This window comes from Crocodylus siamensis, chromosome 3 (genome assembly GCF_052110815.1).
Source record: "Crocodylus siamensis isolate JL-2025a chromosome 3, ASM5211081v1, whole genome shotgun sequence".
NCBI lineage: Eukaryota > Metazoa > Chordata > Crocodylia > Crocodylidae > Crocodylus > Crocodylus siamensis.
The window spans coordinates 4373293-4396016 of record NC_143397.1 but is presented as its reverse complement, the minus strand read 5'-3'; the positions used below and the strand labels follow the sequence as shown (position 1 = coordinate 4396016).

At 44.0% G+C, this 22724-nt stretch overlaps 1 protein-coding gene across 3 annotated transcripts in view; it reads right to left on the bottom strand.

Annotated features, from left to right (window-relative positions):
* The window catches only part of KIAA1328 (KIAA1328 ortholog), a 212626-nt gene that overhangs the window by 179353 nt on the left and 10549 nt on the right, over window positions 1-22724 (bottom strand). For all 3 annotated transcript variants that reach the window (XM_090037615.1, XM_090037617.1, XM_090037618.1), the window contains exons 4-5: window positions 22486-22580; window positions 9470-9585 (exon numbers count right to left, since the gene is read on the bottom strand). In XM_090037615.1, coding sequence (XP_089893741.1) covers window positions 9470-9585; window positions 22486-22580 — 211 coding nt within the window. The remainder of the gene's footprint in view (window positions 1-9469; window positions 9586-22485; window positions 22581-22724) is intronic.

Genomic DNA, 22724 nt, shown 5'->3' with positions numbered 1-22724 from the left:
CAAAACAAAACCAAAGAAAGGCTGTTCCTGACCTGGAGAATATAAAAAACTAAAAGACAAAAACAAGACAAGGCACTGAGACACCCAGAAGATGCCAGCATACAATAGCAAACTAATTTGTTCACCCTTGCAAGGCTAACAGGCATAATGACAATCACAATCACTATGAGAAACAGTTAGGGGGGAAAAAAAAATAGATCTGATTGCTTTCACTGAATCCCTGTGTCGAAAGGGAGGGATAAAGTGTTTTGCTATCTAGACCATTAAAACTATTTCATGAACGAAGGCCATTCTAAGGTTAAAAACAGTAAGACAAATTTGCTACTGATTAATAATAAAGCCATTCATTTTATTCTTCAAATTTAAAGTAATTACAAGCCAGAGTATGGCAAATGGATTTAGCTGAAGCCATTACGTCAGAAGAATCCTTTAAAGAAGAACAATAATTTAAAAGACTAAACTGAATAATGAACTCTCCTGAACAACAATTATTATGAGATTGATTTATTGAAAGTGCATTTAATCATGCAAGAAATGTTTAAACTTTCCAAAATAGTTTGGGGAGACAAAAAAAAAAGCACAATAGCAGAGTCAGCCCAATGTGCTCATTATGGTTGAGGAGCTAAAGCAGACAGAGAATTCATTTAGTCTGGAACGATAAAGTACATCAATTTCTCTGAATCCACATTTCTAGTCAATTTGTTACAGTACAGACTGCAACAATTAATGATCCCATTTACCACTTGTGTCTCCTTTCAGGAGGCCTCAGTCATTTCTTCCATTTGGATTCGAATGTCATCATGCAGAATATAACTCATAAAAATCCACCCAGGGAGCCCACAAGTCTAGATCCAGACATTTCAGGAGTATTAAAACAAAAAAAGAAAGTAATAGTTGACCAAGCAAGTAAACCAGTCAATCTGTGTACCTCTGAGGAGAAAATTAATTATGAAACTAGAATACAGCTTACAGAGGGACATACTTTTGGTCTTATTAGTGCCCATTCACCATGGACAATGACCTACCGATACAGTATGAAGAGTCACGGTCTTCTGCCATCGAAACCTACTGTCTGTAGCATCAACCTTGTACATCACCTCAAATGTACAGACCACTTGAAGTAAATCAGACCTATGCAGCCAATGTTCAAATGTTAGTAGCTCCACCACTGGAGTAGAGGTAATGAAGAGTTAATTGTAACCCATGCAGCAGCTGTCAGATGGGGAAGGCTCTTCCTCCCCAAAAAAACACACACAAAAAAAAGTATTCCACAAATTTTAGTATGAATCCTAAAGCCACCCACTCAAAACTATGCCTATGAATTTAAACAGGATAGTCTCACATGTACATGAAACATTAACACATCTCCAACACATTTCAGTAGAAGTTGTACAACTAAAACCCCCGCGTTTTATATTTTTACCCCATAAAGTCTGCTTTAGACAGCTAAAAGTCATTATTTAAACTTCCAGTGTTGTGAAAGCAAAGCTATAGATAACAGCGCTACACTAAAGCAGCAGATGAATAGATTAAATTAACGCCAAAAGTTCAGCTGTAAAGCATTTTCCAACTTCTGATACAGTTGAACACTTAATGTTATTTTAATGTAGGCTTCACCTGAGATTACTTTAGGAGTTCATAAAAATTTAAACACACACATTATTTACCCAATACTCCTTGACTGATTTACATTTAAGAAGTTTCTAATTACATATATTATTTAGCTGATACTGCCATTCTTGTCTAGCATAGGGACTTTTTAATAAGCTTAGCTTTTTATCCAGTAGTCCACAAGGGTTCCTTGGAAACATCTACTACTGGGAAGCGTATAATATGACCATAGGAACCACCTTCAAAGACTGAGGCACTAGGAGAAATTGAAAGTGAACACTGAATTACTAATGGGTCATTACTTTCCATACACACAAGCACTATTTTCAAGTTACCAAACACAAATGCATAATAGAGCACCCCTACACCAGGAAGCAAGGAGGCAAAAGAAAAACTGCAGTACTGCACACCAGACCCTACGATACACTCTTCTGACTTAAGAAACTGAAATAGTGTTTAAAAAAAAAATTCCCAGATATTCTGCAACCCTGGATTTGAACCTCAGGATTACAAGACCTGGACGGACTAAAGAAAACCCTGACATCAGGTTTTATTCAGCTGACTATCCCTCTTAAATCAGCTTCTAAAGAGCCAGCAAGGAAAGTCACTTTCAAGTCATAAAAATGGCCATATGGAAAAAACCTAATAAACAGTCTAAAATAGTACAGAGAAGGGCAACAAGGATGTTCAGTAGTATGAAGGAGCTCCATACGAGGACAGACTCAAGAGGCTAGGCCTATGTAGTTTAGAGGAGAGATGCTTGAGAAAGGACATGATAAGACTTTACAAAATGTTACACAGTGAAGAGAAAGTAAGTAGGGATTTAGTATATACTGTCTTTTGCTATATGAGAACTAGGGCTCATGAAACTAGCAGGTAGTAGCTTTAAAACTAACTACAGGAAGTTCTCTCTTGCACCATGTGTAATTAAAGTGTGAAAAAGAACTTATTGCTACAAGATGTTGCAGTAGCTGACAGTTTAACCAGGTTCAAAAAGGAGTCGGACAAAGGCTTGGATGAGAGATGCGTGAGTAGCTATTGAGCATGGGAATTAGGGAGTCCTCTAAATCAGAATTAGGTCTTACTAGAATCAGCCTCCAAGACCTTAAATGCTGGAGGCTGCAAGTGGCAGAGGAACAGTGATAAACCCCTGGTCATATCCTGTTCTCTCTCCCTTTCAGCATCTGCTCTCTGCCACCGTGACACAAGCAAGGTGGACCTATGATCTGACCCAGTAAATGGCAATTCTTGTATTCGGAAAATGTGAGGGATGTTAGCATAAAGTTCAACATCAGATTTCTTCTGTGTCAGACAGTGTTATAGTCACGGCGAAGGCATGCAGAAATAGGGGCATGAAACACGGATCCTAAACTGTCTCCAGACACAAAATATTTAGTCTGTCTTTTGGAAGTGCTAAGTCGTGGCAACGTTCACTGAATTCCCATGATCAACATATTCACTTCCTTCTGTTTCAAGCCTTTTTCCACCTTGAATCTTTTTCCTAAAAGGCCAGATAGAGAGTAAAATGAGTACACACTGGAGACCCACAGCATGAATTTCAGGAAGGCAAGGTAAGAAGACCCGACTCCGATGCATATGCAGAGCTACACAAGAAATCTGCACAGGCAACCATTAGAGCTACAGACTCACATCAGGTGGTCTCAACTGATAAATTAACTGGCCACTTGCAATAATGGTCATTGGAGATACAAGAACATACATTAGATCACAGAGCTGGAAGAGACCTCATGAGATCATGTAGTACAAGCCCCCGCTCAAGGCAGCATCATCCCTGACTGAACCTTCCCATGGGTTTATTGCCTCTGTGTCTGCCTTTTCCAGCACTGCCCTCCTCACCACTCAACCCCCCTCTCTGCCTCTCCCTTCTGCTTCTGTATTCATTATTTATCTCTCCCTCTTTCTTATGTACAGCCTGATGGACATCCTTTTGCACCATCTTAAGAAATAAGCTTCAGCCCACGGAAGCTTGTCACACACACAACCATCACCTCTACTTTTGTTAGTCAGTGGGCGCATCTATATGTGCAATTAATGCAGAGCAGTAACCTCCGTAGTTTATTGCTCCCAAGCTCTCCGTGGTGCATCTGGTAGCAATAAACTTTGAAAGATCACAGCACATTGAGCCAAGCTGGAGCAGTCCTGGCTGACAGGGGGCTCCGGGGATGAGCCTGCCAGTCTGGGGCTGCTCCCCCTGGCTCAACATGCTGCAGAGGGACTGGCTGAGGCACAAGGGTGCTTCAGCACAAAGTTAACCAGACAGAGCTAACCAGCAGGCAGCCCCTCAATGAAGCACCAGCATGCCCCAGCCAGCCAGGCTGGCATCTACACATGCAGCCTAATAGGGGTGCACATGTAGATGCTGCGACATTTACTGTGCAGCTAATTAGCCTACTGCACAGTAAACGTCTCATACAGATGCACCCAGTAAGGAGCAAATCTACCCTGCCTTCTACTAAAACTTTTCATCCAAGTGTTTGTCCATCCTACCCTTACATACTTCCAAGGATGGAAACACCGCAACTTCTCTAGGCAAACATTTCCAGTGCTCAAATACCCTCAGAGTTAGAAAGTTCTTCCAAATATGTAACCTAAAATTTCCATTGTTGTAATTTCAGGCCAATATTTCTTATCCCAAACCCTGCACCCACAGAAAATAGTTTATTACCATCCTCTTTATCAAATGATAAATACCTGAAGGGAGGTTATAAAGACTTATCAAATCATTCCTCAGTCTTCTCTTCTCCATGTTATATAATACCTGTTCCTTTCTTTGTAAGTCATGTTTCCTAGACCTCTCATCATTTGTGTTGCTCTCCACTGGATACAGCATTCCAGGTGAGGCTTCACCGGCATTGAACAGAGCAGAAAAATGACTCCCTTTGATTTGCAACCAATGCTCCTGTTAACACAAGTCAGTATGCTGTTGGCTTGCTTTGCAGCACTAGCACACATCTGACTCCTACTCACCTCGTTGTGCACTATAACCCCCAGATACTTCCCTGCAATACTGCAACCTACCCATTCATTTCCCATCCTGTCTTTGTGGACTTCATTGTGCAGCACTTTGCACTTGTCCATACTGAATTACATGCTATTATCTTTAAGCTATATTTCCAAGTTTACCAGGATCGGTCTGAATCTAACACCTACCCTCTGGAGGAGGTTACCCAACCCATCAGGAGTGATATGCCAACTGCCTAAGTGAGAGTTCAGTCACATCCTGCTGCTTGTTAGGACCAAAAGGACTTTAAAAAAAAATCAAAAGGATTAGCAATTAAATGCATTGGCGCTGCCTTCATTAGCATTAGTCTCTGAGTTGGTCGGAACACACAATTGTGTGTGGGATTATAAGAACCTGACAAATGAAAGTGTCAGAATCCATTTATTTTTCTTTTATCTGAGAAAGTGAAAACCTGACTCCAGTTTAGAGAAGCATGCCCAGTGCAGGGGGACAGAATGAAATCCCAAACTCCAATCCCAGCTTTGCCACAAATCCACTACTTGGCCTTCAATGATTCACTTAACTTCTTTGCTTCTCTCCTTAACTTCTTGCTCCTGCTATAACAGAGTTAAATCTGTAATTATCTATGCAACACATTTATAATGAAGAACTTTCCACATGTAAAGCCTATGGAAGTAACTGCACAGTTATGAGTGCATCAGAAACCTTGCCTTATTAAAGACCTTTCAGATGATGCGATACTAGACTCTATTAAACCTTTCATCAAGTTAATATTTTACACCTCACCTTAACTAAAAATGTTTCTACAGCAATAAAATATTGATGGTAAATTGCCTATTAAGCTTACATGGAACTAAGCAGTAAGTGAAAAAAAAATCTTAAGCAGTTACAGTATTAAAAGACACATGTAGACAGAATTAGCAATAATTTTAGATTAGCAGAATTAATATTGCCTGGGATTTGCTATGTGAATTTGATTGCTTAAAATATTCTACTTTAAAATAATTCCAGGTGCAAGAGATATAAACCCAGGTATACTCCCAACATAAAATAATTTAATGGAAATTTGTAGGACAGGTGGGCAACACTATTTTGCATAAATAGCAAACTATGTCTGCAATTTAACCAAAACAGCCCCCTCCCCACAAAATCGATCATTTTAGAAGGGAAGAATTATTGTCAAGAAACATTCTTCCTATAATCTAGAACTTGGAAATGGTTCATTATAGAAAAGCCTCTTTTCCCCATCATTTGACAACCTCTTACACCAACCTGCACCATATCTCATAAGGCTGCCTGACCTCCATGTCTGGTGATAAGCAATATCCAAAGGAGATATCATTTTTAACCAGAACCAGTAGGGGAGACCAAGGAGCAACATGCACAGTTTTTGGAAATCTTGCAATAAGAACCAGGCTTCTGTCTTACTGGTAGAATTATTATTGCATATTTTTCTATTGCACAGATCTGTCCAACTGGCAGCCCATGGGCTACATGAGGCCTGTGAGGAGTTAAATTCTGCTCCCCACCTCCCATGTGCTGCTTCCCCCATTGCTCTAGCTGCTCAGGCTCCCCCTCCCTCCAGCTTCCCCCCTTCCTGCCCCTATTGACAGCACCTCCAGTGCAGGGAGGAAGCTCACAGCTGCGAAGCTAAGGGCAAGGCAGGGCTCCTAGGTACACAGGCAGTGGGGAGGCACAAGAGAAGCAGTGATGGGGGAAAGTGGGGGGACATACTACAGAAGGAGGCATGTGCAACAGCAGCAGGGGAGCCCATACGGCAACAAGAAAGGGCACATAGGGACATCTAGCCCCTGACACCCATGGCCCCTACTGGCGTGGCCTGAGGGGTGTGCAGCCCCCAGCCACCTAGAAGCTGGGCAGACCTGCTCCAAGGTGATTATTATCACCACAGTATCTGCACATTCAAAAGGTGAAATGCCTATAAAAAACAAAAAGACATTTATCAAATCTATAATTCTGCAGCATCTTAAATGCGATCATATTTGGAATGTTAATGAAATGACAGCAAGCATCTGTGGTACTCTGCTTGAAAAGAGACCAGACAACCTCCCCAACCAGCAGGTTTCAAGACTATGGAAGTTTTCCCCTAATTGGGTGGGGAGGAGGATCTGCCCACTGCAACTTGTTGAGAGACCTTAGTTTATCATTCTGAGGCAGTTTGAAGTAGAAGTGCACCAATACATTGATCCACACTGTACTGGCACTGATGCAAGGAACACTGACATTACTGGCAATTGGGGTTTTTTTGGCTGATATGGCCGATAATGTCACCAATAAATGCTGCGTGCAGGCGCACAGCTGCAGCATGCACATGGTCAGGAGTGCAGCCAGGCAGCCTGGAGAGCAGCATCCAGCCAGTAAGTCTGTGGGGGGTGCAGATCGAGGCTCCCAAGGTGAGAGGTGTGGGGCTGGGACTGGGGCAGGGGCTGCACAGCCAGGGTGGGGAGGAATGGGGCACAGGACAGAGCTGCGGCTTGTCCAGGGGGCAGAAGGGGCTAGAAATGGGGGTGCTCCTGCCACAGCACGCAAGCCCAGACGAGGCAGGGGGGCACATGCCCCCAGACCTGTGCGTGGGGTGAGAACAGGCTGACACTGGGCGCTCAAGGTCAGAAACTGCGCCCGGTTGTTCTTAGCAGGGGCTGGGCCCAAGCAGTGGTGGTGCTGGGAGGGGACCTATGGCAGGGGCTACAGCATATATTGGGGTGGCTGTAGCCCATCCCATATCTCTCTTCCCCTCCCCCCCCCGGCGCTACCACTGCCACCCACCCTGGCCCCACTCGCCCTGAGCATAGCCCAAGGCCAGCCCCCCGCCAGGAAAAGGCTGGCACCACTTCCAGCCACAAGCATGCAGCCCACCCTCACCCCATGCTGAAATCCAGGGGGCACATGCCCCTCATACCTCCCCCAGACTGCATGCTGTGGCAGGAGCCACTCCCCCCGCCACTTCATGCCCCCCAGACAGGCCACAGCTCCATCCTGTGCCCTCGCCTGTCTGTGCAGCGACTGCCCCTGCCCCAATCCCAGCCCCACTCCCTCCCTCACCACATAGGCCTTGATCTGCACCTCCGCATGCCCCTTCCCCACAACAGACTTACCAGGCAGGTGCTGCTCTCCAAGCTATGTATCAGCAATCAGATTAGTATCAGCCTATAGGGCTGGTTAATAATCAGCCATCGGTATCAGCCCAAAACATCTTTATTGGTGCACCCCTAGTTTTAAGTGCTGTGTTGAATACAATGGTTTGTTAGCAGAGAGTTAATTACATTAAGGTTTGTTTTTTTCAAAAAATAATATAAATAAAATGAAATCAGTCAAACTGAGACTAACAGACTTAAGAGCTTTTCTTTAAATTACTAGAGTACTAGTACCACATATGCAAATGAACTCTTTGTATATGAACAGGGTTTCAAGATGTATTGCTTTACTTGTAAAACAGCAAAAATCTGTATTCAACTTCAGTAAGTCATTTCTCCAGCTCCTTGGCACTGGGACAGACTTCAAGAGATCTGAAATTAACTGATCGGAGGCACGTAAAGAATCTTGAATCACTCATGTATGATGGATAAGTGTTCCTGTAGTTAAATTATATTGTTTTAAATTATATTCTTGTTTTATGTTTCCAGGTTTTAGAGAGTTTTATGTAGTGTAAAATCGCATGTATTAACCTTCTGCCATCTTTGCCAGACTCATCCCGAAAAAGATATTTATGAGTGAACAGTACATTTCTGACAAGGTAAAAAAAACAAAGCAAAACAAGTAATGAAGGAGCATAGTTCCTTCGCAGGGGCTGAGAACAATTCAGTAGTGTTAATGGAAGTTGCATGTGTAGACATTCCAATTGTGGAGTTAAAAACAACAATAAACAACAAATCTCCCCAAATCCTGACCCCAATGAAGTCAGTGCAAAATTACAGGCACTAGGTCCAGCTAAGCCAGGTCTCAACTTAGGCTAACCTTTTTGAAACTGCCATTACATTTTATGGCTCTTCAGAAATACCTGTGTCCTACTATTTCCCTAGAACTGCAGCATATTCAGCGAATTGTGTCAACATGTATATGATTTAGCCGAATGGTAAATAGAGTTTCTTCTATCAATATTAATGCCACTGTATAAAATAAGCCCGCTCTCACATTCCCTACTGGGATCATTCGTTAGCCTAACAGAATAAAACTAGAAAGCCAACAGTATAAGTACTGAGATTTGGGAGACAGTATGAGACAGGCCAGGACACCAACACATTTCCAGGATCTGTCACATTATGCTCAGCTAAGGCTATAATCCCTGAATCCCGCTCCATCCACCTACATAGATTATATCCCCGGATCAAGGCCCAAATGTATTTCTGTTTTTGAACTGGGTACAAGCTGCAACATTTGATAGAGTTGCTCTCTGTCGGTATGAGCTGGCTCAGAACTCCTGCTTTAAAAGCATTTCCCTCTGCCCTCCTCTCCTTCCCAATGCCTTCAGCATAAATTCTTTCCCCCCATGGTCACTGAAAGCAGCCCAACGCCATGCAAAAGGCACTTCAGACCTCAATTATGGCAACATAACAGGATTAAGTGTGGGGGGAGGGAAATCTATAACCATATTTTAACACATAAATTCCTTATTGTCGTTTTTAGTTGACAAATATCTATTTCATAGCAAAACAACATCACAGGAACAGCTGGATGGCAGTTTCAAGCTCAAATGAACCAGCAGCACATGCTGACAAGTCATCTCTCTGATTGCCTTTGAATGGCAGCACATGCAGATTTATTCTCTGCTATAAATTAGAACAATTATTTCTCTGTAGTTTACTTTTTATTTCAGACAGCAAGCCCCACCACTTTTTTGGGGGGAAAAAAGGATATCTTCCCTTTCCTTGATGATGAGTTCATTCTGCTCCTCTAGCTGCCTGATCTTCTTCTCGAATGACTCCTGTTCAGCTTTCAGTCGCTCCTCTGTCACTTCCTTTTCCTCACTAACCCTGAAAGGATGAGAGAGAAAGAAAAGGCCCCGTCAGAGCAAAAGAGAGAGAGATGCCCTTGGCCATAGTGTTTCATTGCCAATAGCCGTGTCTTCCAGAGAAAACAGAGCTGTCTCCTAGCCCCACCAGCCACAATCCACTTCTTTCATGTACAAAGGGCATGTTGCTATGTAGTAAAATTTATATGTGACTTTATGCAAGAAATCTTTTCAAGCAGATGAGCTTCACAAGGAAATGTTTATGTGAAGGACCTACACAGGAATGACAAAATAAAGACCATAACCTACTATTACTTTGGCACAGGCTGGGGCCCCATAACTATAAGGAAGCCTCAATGGGTCCCATATAAGTATTGGGAAGAAGGGTTGGGAGGTGGGGGGGATGTCTGAACCACTTAGTTCAAACTAGGAGGTGGAGTATTCAAAAGCATGGGGAGGAAAAAAAAAACCCTCAGCACTTTTCAACTTCTCATTATAAACAGCAAAACAATGCTTTAAATTAAATCCGGCCAATGAAATAGTGTTTAGACGCACCAGATTTTCTTCAAGTCTTTTAACATTATATACTGCATAATGCAATTTCACTTTTTGCCTTGGCCCTGGCATCCTACATCTTGCCGCTTGGGATAAATAACTGGACTGCGATTAAAAGATGACAGTGTAAGCAAGGTTTACAATGATAATTTATTTTTCAGTTCAAAAGCAGACTCCAAAGACAAGAATAAAAAGCAAATTATTCTGGCATCATGTAGGCTGAAATCTATTACCCGCAGACGATTCCAAAACAGCTCAGGCTGCACTAAAAATGGGGCTGGGAAGTCTCGGATCTCGGAACACTGTTCATTCAGTGTGGAACGACAGACAGCGCCAGGGATAACGTTCTGCACTCGTATCATTTCTTTTGCTCAAGATCTCAAAAGGCAGGTGAGAAAGCCAAGCAGCTGGTCAGCTTTCAGCTTTCATTCTTCAGAAGGATCATATGGGGTAGGTGGTTAAATAGCGGGGGCCTCGAAACAAACCAGAAGAGTTAGTCCATCAGATCTGGAGAAATCTGAACTAGGTGCCACCACTCTCAGGACAACCTGAGAGGCATGGAGAGGTTTCAAATGTTCTAGTGAAATAGCCACAAAAACCTCCAAATGGGTCAGCATTCGCTGAGAAAGGAAAAAACTCAAAAGCAGTAGGTCACAATGATATAGGCTCCAGCCCATCCTGACACCATGCCTAACACAACCGTTACACAGAAAAGGAAGGACTTGGCTGGAAGGGCTGATGCTGACATTCCTGCACTACTCTCCAAACCCAGCAGCAGGGAGTCAAGGGAAAGGATCCAAAGTTGTACAGTAGGACAAGAATGCTCCGGAGCTCACTATTACCATATTTGCCCAAATACAAGATGACTTTGAATTTATGATGAAAATGTATTATAATTTTCCATGTACAGAATCCAATTATTGTTTCTGGCAGCACATGGTAGGAATGGCTCTTGGGCTCTCCCTGCACCCAGATCAGGTAGGAGGACAGTCCTCCCCAACAGCTCTGGTGAGTGGTCCCATACTCAATTCTAGGATGAGGCTTTGTTTTCCCCATGTTCAATAGGGGAAGGGGGAGGAGGGCTCATTTTGGAATTGAGTAAATGCAGTCATTGATATATATATAAAAAATGACTGGCATCAAAACATGACAACCACCAAGGGGGTGTGCCCCATTCTCCTGGTAAAACACAATTCTACACATTGGCAATGTTCATCAATCCAAGCCCTCACATACAAGGCCAGATCAAAAGGGAATGCAGGCATAAGTAAGGCAAAGAGCTGCATGACACTGGTTCCACCCCCACTCCCATTAAAATGTAGCCCTATTGCAGTGAATAAGGCAACCCATGGCTTCTTGAAAAGCTGCCTGCCATCCATCCCCGCTCCCACAGAGAGATCTAAGAGGAGTATCAAGTTCAGATTTGGCATGTTGTGAGCACGTTTCTCTTTTCCAAACCTACAGCACTCGTACAAGTATGAGAAGCCAGAAAGCTAGGCAATGTTTGGTATGGGAACAAATGAGGAACAGGGGGGAACCAGAAAGCAGGAGGAAGAAAGGAGGAAGGAAAACCACCATCATACAATGACAAAATTGAGGCGGGGGGAAGGGAAAAAAAAAAAAAAGAGAGAGAGAGAGTCAAGAGGTAAAAAGAGGCACAATTGCTGCCAGGGCTCGTGGAGTCACCTGCTAGTTGCAAGGATGCTGCTATACTTGAGAAGGCTGAGAACATCAAATGAAAGCAAAGGGCCATGCTCACAAGTATAAAACCTGGCCAACTTCAGCAAGTGTTTAACGGCAGACAATCCTGCACAGATTTAACCTCTCCTCCTTCACCAGAGAGGCCGGGCATCTCTCTAGATTCAGATCTGTCAGTTGTATTGGTCTGCATCACGCTCGCACAGTGCTGCCCTTCGTACTTAAGTGCACAGAGCACAAGAGCTCAGTCACGCTCTCCCATATGCGGCTACGTAGGGCAACATTTCTTAGGCATTAAAAGCAGTGAGCAATTTCATAAGATACATGGCAACATATGCTTATGTATCCCAAAGCAGGAGACAGCCCATAAAGGGCAGATAAGATAGAGAAGACAATTACTCACAGGAGGCTGAAGTTACAGAAAAATAAAAGAGCTTCGTCAGATTATGTTGGATTTATGTCATGTCTCATACAAGGCTCAGGGGGGGTTTTATATACTTGTCGCACTGCCTTTTGGCAGTAACAAAGCAAGCATTTTAGACATATAGGGCAGGACTTTTTTGCAGCCAAAGATTTACTTAGTTTATTACATACAGAAAGAAGCTTTTTCACCTGCTTCTCTTCTGACCATGGTAGGAAACTATGCAGGCAACCAGACTAACAGCAAAAGGGCAGAAACCCTTCTACCAGGCCCTCTCTCAGCATGCATGACTTCTTTGTTGCCATTTGTTCATATGGGCAAATGCATTATTACTTGCTGAAACCAAATACAACAATTTCAAGGTTTACTGCCAAACTTGCAATCTGTCTCCTAGCATAATTTATGTTCAATAAACCTTGTGGTACAGAACACACAAAAAAATAAAAACCTTTCTTCAAGACTCACTTTAAATTCATCTCTCATCAGACTATAGCTTTGGATGCAACTACTTAAGGTCCTGCATATTGTCTACAAAGGACCTTCCAGAATTTAGAGAGATTTTCAGTGCAGCAGCAAAATCCTTTTAACAATAGTATTCCTCAGGAAATTTCTAAGCTCATTAATCCCACTCACTAACAGTGGTGTCTTCCTGAGATCTGCATTAGAGCCACTAATAGGGACTGCATTTTTTACTAATGATTTAGAGGAGGAATCGATAGCAAGATAGTAATTATTGATATTATTGATAGTATTCTGGTTAGTAAAAAGCATAAAGAATGGTGAGAAACTCCTTGCAGCATTTCTGAGGCAATCCACAGCATAATGACAGATGAAATCACACTCAGCAATGCACAGGGGAAGAGTCAAAATATAATTACTTGTTAACACCAATGATGAACAAGATGAGATTGGAAGGGTAGCCCCCAACTCAAATAGCTCTCAACCTGTTAAAAGGAGACCAGAAAGAATGAGTTAACAAGCTTTTCTTAAATAACTGTTTTACTTGCAACAAGCATCCAAAGAAATGAGTTTCAGGGATCAAAATGCAGAGGGGTAGTTTACCAATCGACAACCAAGATGGGGAAAACCATGGGGACCAAAGCAAAGACATGTATATAACAGATAGGCTGATGGGGTCTGAACTTGGCAGGTCCTTTTAGCAAACTGTAAGCATTACTTTAATGATGCATATTGGCAACATTTAGAGGAGGGAAGATTTTCAAGAGCACCGAGACCCTAATTCCCATTTTTTCAAGTGACAGGCGCTATCCTACCTATTAGATGCTTAAGTCCATTTATGCACTTACATGTGATCCTATTTCACCCTGCTCAAGTTGCTCCCATCTTAGCCTTCAGACTAAATCAGAGTGAAATGGAATCATTCAGGCATTTAACAGACAGAATACAATCTGGACCCAAGTCTCACTGACCATTCACAGGACATCAGTACCTAGAGCAGTGGTTCTGAACCATTTTCAGCTTGAGGCACCCTTCAATATAGCCAAAGAAAATGCCAGCTCTTAACTGTTAGTTTTTCTTTTTTGACTACAGAAAAATCCTAGAGCAGTAACTGTGTTGCAAATAACTCAGAAAGACCACAACAGATCAGACTGTTCTTCACACTGTGGATCCCTATTTGAAAACTCTGGGCTCACCTTGCGAATCATGTTTGCACACTATGGGCTAACATTGTGTGGCACCTCACAGCACCCTCAAAAGTATCTTAAAGCACCCGGTTTGAGAAATACCAACTAGAGTCTTATTGGAAAATCATGCTCAAAGGCCCTGCTGTGAACACTGGAACAGGTTATTACCCAGAGAGGTGATGGACTCTCCATCCCTGGAGGTTTTAAGGCCCAGGTAGACAAAGCCTTGGCTGAGATGATGTAGTTGGGGCTGATCCTGCTCTGAGCAAGGGATTGGACTAGATGTGACCTACTGAGGTCCCTTCCAGCCCTCATTTCCTATGAAGGATGGATGCTACAAAGACTGAACCATGTGAAGCCTTACCCATGTGTGCAGTGCAATTTTTAAGGATTTACCTACACAAAACTGAGACACAAGGTGACAGCATGAGGGAACTGGGGAAAGGATGAGGCATAAGATGCAAAGTAGCACAGCCCCTCTCTACTTTGATCATTTCAGAAGGGAAGAGCAGGGCTCACAGGCCTCCAGGAAGACTCTTGAGAATGGGCTCAGCTTTGAAAAAGCAGTGAGCTGAGCATCCTCAAACAGGAAGGATGGTGGATAGAAAGCTTGAACAGAGCAGGAGGTGAAGCAGGAGGCGGAGGAGGCTCAGAGCCTGGGTGGGGCCCAGCAGGCATAGTGGGAATGGGAGATAAGTAAGAGCACTAATATGACCTGCTGAAACAAGCTTTCCTCATTCTGGAAGTCACCCTTACCTCTGATTTGCTGTACTCCAGGAGCTCAGCAATCAAGCCAAGAGGAATTAAAAAAACAAAGCTACCCAACTGCAGGGCAAAATGCTAAACAAACTTAGTGCAGCAGAAGTTAACAGCTGGGAGCAGGAAGACAAAGGCAAAATGGAAAGGCTTGCGCAGCTGAGCTGAAAATAAGATGGCAAAATGCCTGGCACTTCTAGACGATGACACAAACATCATCTCTGGGGCCAGTCTGGCATGACAGATCAGATCATCACCAAATCATTATCAGGAGAGCTGGGCATCTGAAACGCCTGGCACTGACCACCCCAACAAGTTCTTTTCTGACTCATTTACTACCACAGCACTGGATGGCATAAACAGCTCCACAAAAATCTTTGTGATGTTCCCATACCTAGTGCATCAAGCGCAGTCATGCTCCCTAGAAGCCAATATCTCTGCACCCCATACACGAATCAAGCCTTATCCCACAGGCTGCTGCCGCAGTAAGGCCCAGGATACAGCTACATCTCCATCACAGCTTGCTGCAGAGGGCTGATAAGTGTACAACTTGAGCCCGATCGGTTGTCTCTCTCTGCCTCATACAGATTTCCTGCAATCAAAGTTCCTGTTGTGTTCCTGGCATCCACAAGTCTGCAGAGGGGCAGAATAAAGCTCCTTTGCAGCCCAACAACACAACCCATGTCCCCTTGAACAAAACAGAGAAAGTAGACAGATGTCTCAGACTTATGCTGTCCCTGCCCCTTATAGGATAGGAATCAGTTCCTCTGGTGGTCCCTGAGTCCACAGCCACAGCTGACTCTCCCCACTGAGCCCCCCTATCCATCACTCATTGCCTGTGCATGATCTGCACTAGATATCTTCCTACTCAGGAAAGGTTGTCCTACACCTCAAAAGCCAATGCTTTGGGGACCTACAGGAATACCCTGTTAACCTTTTAAAGTGCATGCAGTTAAATGGAGAAACCTAGCATACAGAATGCTGAAAGTTGTAGGGGGATTAAGGGGTGGAAACAGTTGCCTGGACAGTCCCTGCAAAAATACTCTTCCCTTCAGCATCCACCATCTGCCATTGAGAGAAAAAGATCCATCTAGCCCAGCATCCTATCATCTGACCTAGATCAGAAGTCCATATGTTCTTATGCACATAACCAGGATCTCCATTTGAGACCCCCCCCCCTCTTCTCCCCAGTGTTTGATGGCATGTTTTTACCAATGCTCTGCCTTTAACTACAAGTTTATTCAGGGATGAGGAGCCAGAGAAGTATCTGAGTGATCACCGTGTCGGTCTTACATTCCACCAGTTCAGACCATAGTCAGAGATACTGTAAGCCCTGGGGAGGAAAATGTAACCATCCTCTATGCCAAGGAAGGAAGAAAAAGTGGGCTCTCAAGATTCCCATATTAGTCATAAAAAGATACTGGGTGCATCTACACGAGACGCTTACTGTGGAGTTGCCCGATTAGCTCCACAGGAAAGCATCACTGTCTACACAAGCAGTGTTATTAGACCAGAGTAAACTAATTAACTCTGCCACAGGATAGTACTGCTCAACACAAGCACTATTCTACTATTTACTTTGCCACAACGCACATATTGATGGCGACCAGGGTTGGCTGGGGCATGAAGATGCTACAGTGTGAGGCTGCCTGCCATCTATCCCCACACTGTAGCACCCAAGCGCCAGCTAGCCCCACCGCAGCACACTGAGCCAGGGCAGAGCAACTCCGAGCTGCCAGGCTGACCCCCTCCAGTGACCCTGCCAGCCAGGGCTCCACCACCCTACCGCAATGTGCTGCAATCCCAGGCATACATGTAAAAGCTGTGCCCAGGAGCAAAAAACTCCAACTGAGTTTGCACTGGAGTTTGTTCAGGTGCACTAACTGCATGTGCAGATGCACCCACTGCAGCTCTATGCATTTAAGCAGTCATTAGCATGGAACAGGCAACAGGCCACAAGCCACCCCCCACTCCCACCCCCAATACCTTGTTACTCCTCTGGAAGGAACCAAGATACCTACAATGCCAGTAACAAGCAAAAGGGAGTGAACCGTCTCTGCTGCCCTTGCCATAGTAGTAGCTAGAGCTAGAGTCGGAAGGGACCTAGGTAGATCATCTAGTCCGACCCCCTGCCTTGGCAGGAAAGAGCACCAGGGTCAGATGACCCCGGCAAGGTGCTCATCTAACTTCCTTTTAAAAATCCCCAGGCTAGGAGCCTGCACCACTTCCCCTGGAAGCCGGTTCCAGGCCCTAGCCGCCCTGACTGTGAAGTAGCGCCTCCTAATATCTAGTCTAAACCTACCCTCCGCCAGCTTGTGACCGTTATTCCTGGTCACTCCTGGCAGCGCACGGGGGAACAGGGACTCCCCCAATACCTGCTGATCCCCCCTGACCAGTTTGTAGCAGGCCACAAGGTCCCCCCTTAACCTTCTCTTGTGGAGGCTAAACAGGTTCAGGTCCCGTAGCCTCTCCTCATAAGGCCTGCCCTGCTGACCCTTGATCATACGAGTGGCCCTCCTCTGAACTCTTTCCATATCGTCCACGTCCCTCTTGAAGTGTGGCGCCCAGAACTGGACGCAGTACTCCAGCTGCGGCCTGACCAGTGCCGCATAGAGGGGGAGGATCACCTCCCTGGACCTGCTCGAGATGCATCTGTGGATGCATGACAGGGTACGGTTGGCCTTCTTGACTGCCTCCCCACACTGCCGGCCCATGTTCATCGTGGAGTCAATGACGACTCCAAGATCCTTTTCCGTCTCCGTGTTGGCAAGAGGGGAGTTCCCCAACCTGTAAGTGTGGTGCCGGTTCTTCCTCCCCATGTGCAACACCTTGCACTTATCAGTGTTAAACCCCATCCTATTCTCATCCGCCCACCGTTGCAACCTGTCAAGGTCAGCTTGTAGCCTATTGCACCCTTCTAGTGCACCCACATCCCCCCACATCTTAGTGTCATCAGCAAACTTGAACAGGGTGCTTTCTACCCCCTCATCCAAGTCACTGATGAAGATGTTGAACAGTGCGGGCCCGAGGACCGAGCCCTGCGGAACCCCACTGCCCACGTCCTTCCAGGTCGAGAAGAACCCATCCACTACCACCCTCTGGGTGCGGCCCTCCAACCAGTTGGCGACCCATTTGACCGTGTGGGCATCGACACCACAGTCTCCCAGCTTTTTGATGAGGACAGGGTGAGAGACAGTGTCGAAAGCCTTCCGGAAGTCCAGAAAGACTACATCCACAGCAACCCCTGCGTCTAATGATTTGGTGACCTGATCGTAAAAGGCCACCAGGTTGGTCTGACAAGACCTGCCACTGATGAACCCATGTTGGTTGCCCCTGAGCATGCATTCCCCCGCAAGGCCCTCCTGGATGTGTGCCAGGAGAATTTTTTCAAAGAGCTTACCCGGGATTGAGGTAAGACTAACTGGCCTGTAATTTCCCGGGTCCTCTTTTTTTCCCTTTTGGAAGATAGGGACCACATTGGCCCTCTTCCAGTCCTCCGGCACCTCACCAGAGCACCACAAGTGCTCATAGAGCTGCGCCAGGGGTCCCGCAATGACCTCGGCCAGTTCCTGTAGAACCCTAGGGTGAAGATCGTCCAGACCAGAAGATTTGAACACGTCCAGCCTCTCCAGAAGTACCCTAACTAACTCCTCGCTAACCCTTGGCCCAGGCGTGTCTCTCCCGGGGCCCGAGGGGGGCCCAGCAGGGAGGTGGCTGAACTGGTCCCTACTTAGGAAGACAGAGGCAAAGAAATCGTTAAATATGTTAGCTTTGTCTTCTGGCATGACGACCAAGTTGCCCATCGTGTCCTGCAGGGGCCCCACATTACCCGGGACCCTCTTTTTACCCCCTATGTATTTGAAGGACTTCTTATTGTCCTTAATCCGGGAAGCTAGTCCTATCTCCATCTCTGCCTTGGCCTTCCTGACTGCCCCCCTACATCCTCGGGCAACTGTAACATAGTCCTTCTTGGTGATGACCCCATCCCTCCATTGGGTGTATGCCTCCCTTTTAGCAAGGAGACATTCCCAGATGCTCGTAGTGAGCCATGGGGGTTTATGTGCCCTCCTGTTCCCTTTGACCCTTGTTGGGATTACCTCCCTTTGGGCATGGAGGATCGTCTCCTTAAGGAGCAACCACTCACCTTCGACATCTGGCTCCCTTCCCCTCTGGGTCCTCAGCGCTTCCCCAACGATCCTCCTTAGCTTGTTGAAGTCAGCCCTCCTAAAGTCTAGGGCTGTTGCCTTGCTGCAGCCCTTTGCCACCTTACGCTGGATGGTGAATTCCAGCAATTCCATGTTACCACTCATTTCTTCACATAGGTTAATAATGACTTCTGGAGTAGTTTGCATGAAAGATAATCTGTAGTAATGCAAACTCAGTGTCTGCCCCCCTGGGCTCCTAAACCTTGCACACAGCAATGGTGTAACTTGTTCCTATTGTACCTGCTAACTTAGTCCTGCCACCAACATAACTAGGCCAGAAACATCTTGCTGACATTATGAAGATCTCAGAATACTTATGAAAATGTTGAGTTGTTAGGCCCACCACTATGCCCCTTACCCTAGCCAGCACCAAAAGCAATATAGAAAATTCACCATGATTAATCCCTGCTCAGAAATTCTCCAAAGAGTCAGGCCCAGCTGGAATGTAAAAAAGTCATCTGAACCAGGCTTCTGAGGTTTCATCATTAGTCACCATGAACAGTGGAACAAGAGACCCATACAGCACCGAGTAAAGTAAACAGGGTGTTTGATGTACTTCACAATGACAAAAAAAAAAACACTGTGTGGACGGTACGAGACAATGGACCAGCTTCACTTAGAACAACAGCTCCTATTTGTGTACCTTAATATATAGAAGACTGCAAACGTCCACAGATAAAGAAAAGTGATTGTTAGATTTGAAGGTGATGGAGTGCAAAAAACTAAGATTATTTAGTCGTGAAAGGAGGATTAGTGGGGATCCAACTCAGTCCCTTCTTTCAACCCTGTCTCAAAATTCAATTTCAGCAAGTCCCTCACACCTAATAGAATGTCAGCCCTCGAGTCTGCTGTTCTGCTGCAGTGGTTTCCAAGGACTGTGGGTGGATTTTTTTTCAAAGACAGGATATTATCAATGCTAAGACTATTACACCTGGGTCTGAATAAGTTCTAAAACATAATGCTCTTGTGCTATTAAAGAGGCATAGTGAAGTCTGGAAGCACACACAATCACACACACTTTACTCAGGAACAAAACTGCAGTGAAGGAAAGACATCTGATTTTCCAGGTATAAACTAAATTCCAAGAGTCAGGATGAGATGGGTCAATAACCCAAGTTGGTTCAAGGTCTGGTTCAGATAGTCAGTAGGAGTTTTATTACTGTCTTCCCACAGCCAGAAATTTACCTCTTCCTTGAATCTCTCAAAACAGACAATTATTGACCAAGCAACAATTTCTATCCGTGATCCTGAAATAAACATAAAGGAATTACTCCAAACTACTGTGCCATTTTCACAAAATCCAGACCTACAAAAGGTTCTCTCTGGCACAATCAGCATTATCATCATTTACCAGAAAATAGCCTTCCTGTGAAGTGTAGGCATTTTGATGGTTTTTTCCTACCTGGAAATAGCAAAGAATGTTCTGATGCCTGCAAAAAAAAAAAGGCCCATCATCACTCAACAAGGGAAGAAAATTATAGAGACTTTTAAAAGAAGTGATGAGGTGAGAAGTATTAAAAAGTTTAACTTCCCTATTACCCTGCAAAGGACTTTTAATTATATTCTATAAAAATATGATGAGGTTTAAAAATAAAGAGACAGCTGAAATAAAATAATAGTGTTCCACTAATTTTACTTTACAAAATTAATGTTGCTGCACTTTCTATTTTTCTTCAGAGAAATGTCAGGCAGAAATATCAAACTGTCCTCAGGGAAAAATCAGAGCATCTGAGACTTAAAAAGAATCCAGTGTTCAAATGAGTTAGTGCACTGGTATTCATTTGGGAGCAGTGGATTATGAGGAACAATGTAATATACAGGGTTTTTTTCCTGAGTGTTAGACTATACCCCTATACATCAACAATGGGACCAGTGTCCAGAATAGCTCCAACATTTGACAATTTGTAACCAAGCTTCTGAGCAATTTTATTTTTCATGACAGCCTTAACTAGACACAAAGCAGGATAAGAGCGAGTTATAAGCATGAAGAACTTGGAAAATTACTAAAAAGTACAGCAAAGAAATTGTAGGCTGGCACAAGTTATTAGAAGGCAAAATGGTCCGGGAGATTATGACAAGACAAAACATTCCTGCCAGCATGGATGACTTACTGTGTGACCTTGAATGTAACACGTACATTGCACCCCAGCCTCTCAGCGTTTGACCAGTGTTAGAAAGCAGACTGCTACCCACGGTTTAGGAAAAAAAAAAAAAAAGTTATAAAAGTGCTTTTAGAATTTGTAAGGACAATGTTTTTATATGCTAGAATGCACCTCCATATTTTGGAGATTCGCTTTCATCCTGAAAGACCACGTTCTTTTTTGCTTTTAACATGAAACATTAAAAAAAAATCCATAAGTAGCCCACAAATAAAAGATACAATTAGGTAAGGAACCCAAGGTAAATTCCTGCCAAGATCTGGGGATAGGTATGCTTACTGTTTAATTGAGAAGCACTTACTATTCATTATGAAAATGCTGTGAACATGCTTGGGGCTGTATGTACAGAGACTTGCCCCCAAGAACTTGGTCACCCAACACATTCTGTTTTCTTAGAAGGGAAGGTGTGCAAATGTGCAAAGGAGTGTTAAAAACTATAATGGAGAGAGCAACCGACTGTTTCTTTTATCTACCAATCCCCACTATATATAGTTCCCCTTCCTCTTTCCAAGTTCCAATTCTGCTAAAACTTGTTTTATTTTCACTCTTCTTCTTTCCCTGCTCCAACTGATCCAACCTGTAGAGTAAAAGCAGCACAAAGTCTTGATGTTTAGAATTGTAACACTAGGCCCAGACACAGAAGCCTTCATCTGTGAACCACAGCGAGAGCCTAGCCTGGGATTCTGCTTATCTCAGTTTTATCCTACTGCTGCAGAAGTATTTGATGCAGAAACAGAGGATCATACAAGTGCTATGCAGCAAGTGCCCCACACAGATTTCAAAGATGTAGGCAGTACAGAAAAGTGTGGGTTTCCTAATATCCCTCTTTCATATTAAAATGTGTGGTTCATACCACTGATTTTATTTTTTAAGCCTACCCAATATGGACGGAAAGGAATAGCCCTTTCTAGAGTTTAAAGCTTGCAACATCCTATCCTCACAACCTTTCAGAGAATTACAAAAAAAGAAAAAGACCCCTACACAAGCAACTGAAATCGAACCCTTTATTGTTGTAAGTGGGCAAACTACAAATTAATGCATCCATATTTACTTTTATCAACACCTCTGAACTGCCTCTAAACTGCATTTCCACTTTAAAACTTGCTCAGTTGCTGGCATGAAACTGGTGCCAACCTGGCAAAGCTGGCACTTGCAAAAAAGCAAAGGACCAACCTAAAGTATATTTTTGTACATATGAAGGAGACATGATATAAACTGAAGCCTTGAGCCTTCATGTGGATGAACTCCTGAAATTTGCAGAATGAGGATTTTAGTTTTCATTACTTACTTTTTTGTTCTCCATTTTTGTCAAGGAAGAAGGAAAAGCTACCAAGTCTCCCGCTTGCTCACCCCTCCTCCTTCAACATAATTCTTATGTTAAAATAAACACACAGTTCCAGAACGCTGTTCTACACGGTTTGGCATTAAACAGAAGACTGGCTCTCAAAACATAATGCATTTTCAGGTGAAGCTTATTCTCACCTGGCAAGTTCCTTAATTAAGTTTGCAATTCGTCTCTTGTCCTCAGGACATAAATCCTTTAAAGAAGCGCTCTTCATTCCTCCCTCATTAGTGACCTGAAAATTAAAATCTGCATTTAAAAACCAGTCATTTATATGGAATAAGTACTTCAGGAGATATTAGGGCCCGTTCAAAGGTATAGCAGTTAGAAGTGAGAGCTAGACATATTAAGACTGGAACAAGGGGGATATTTTTAACAG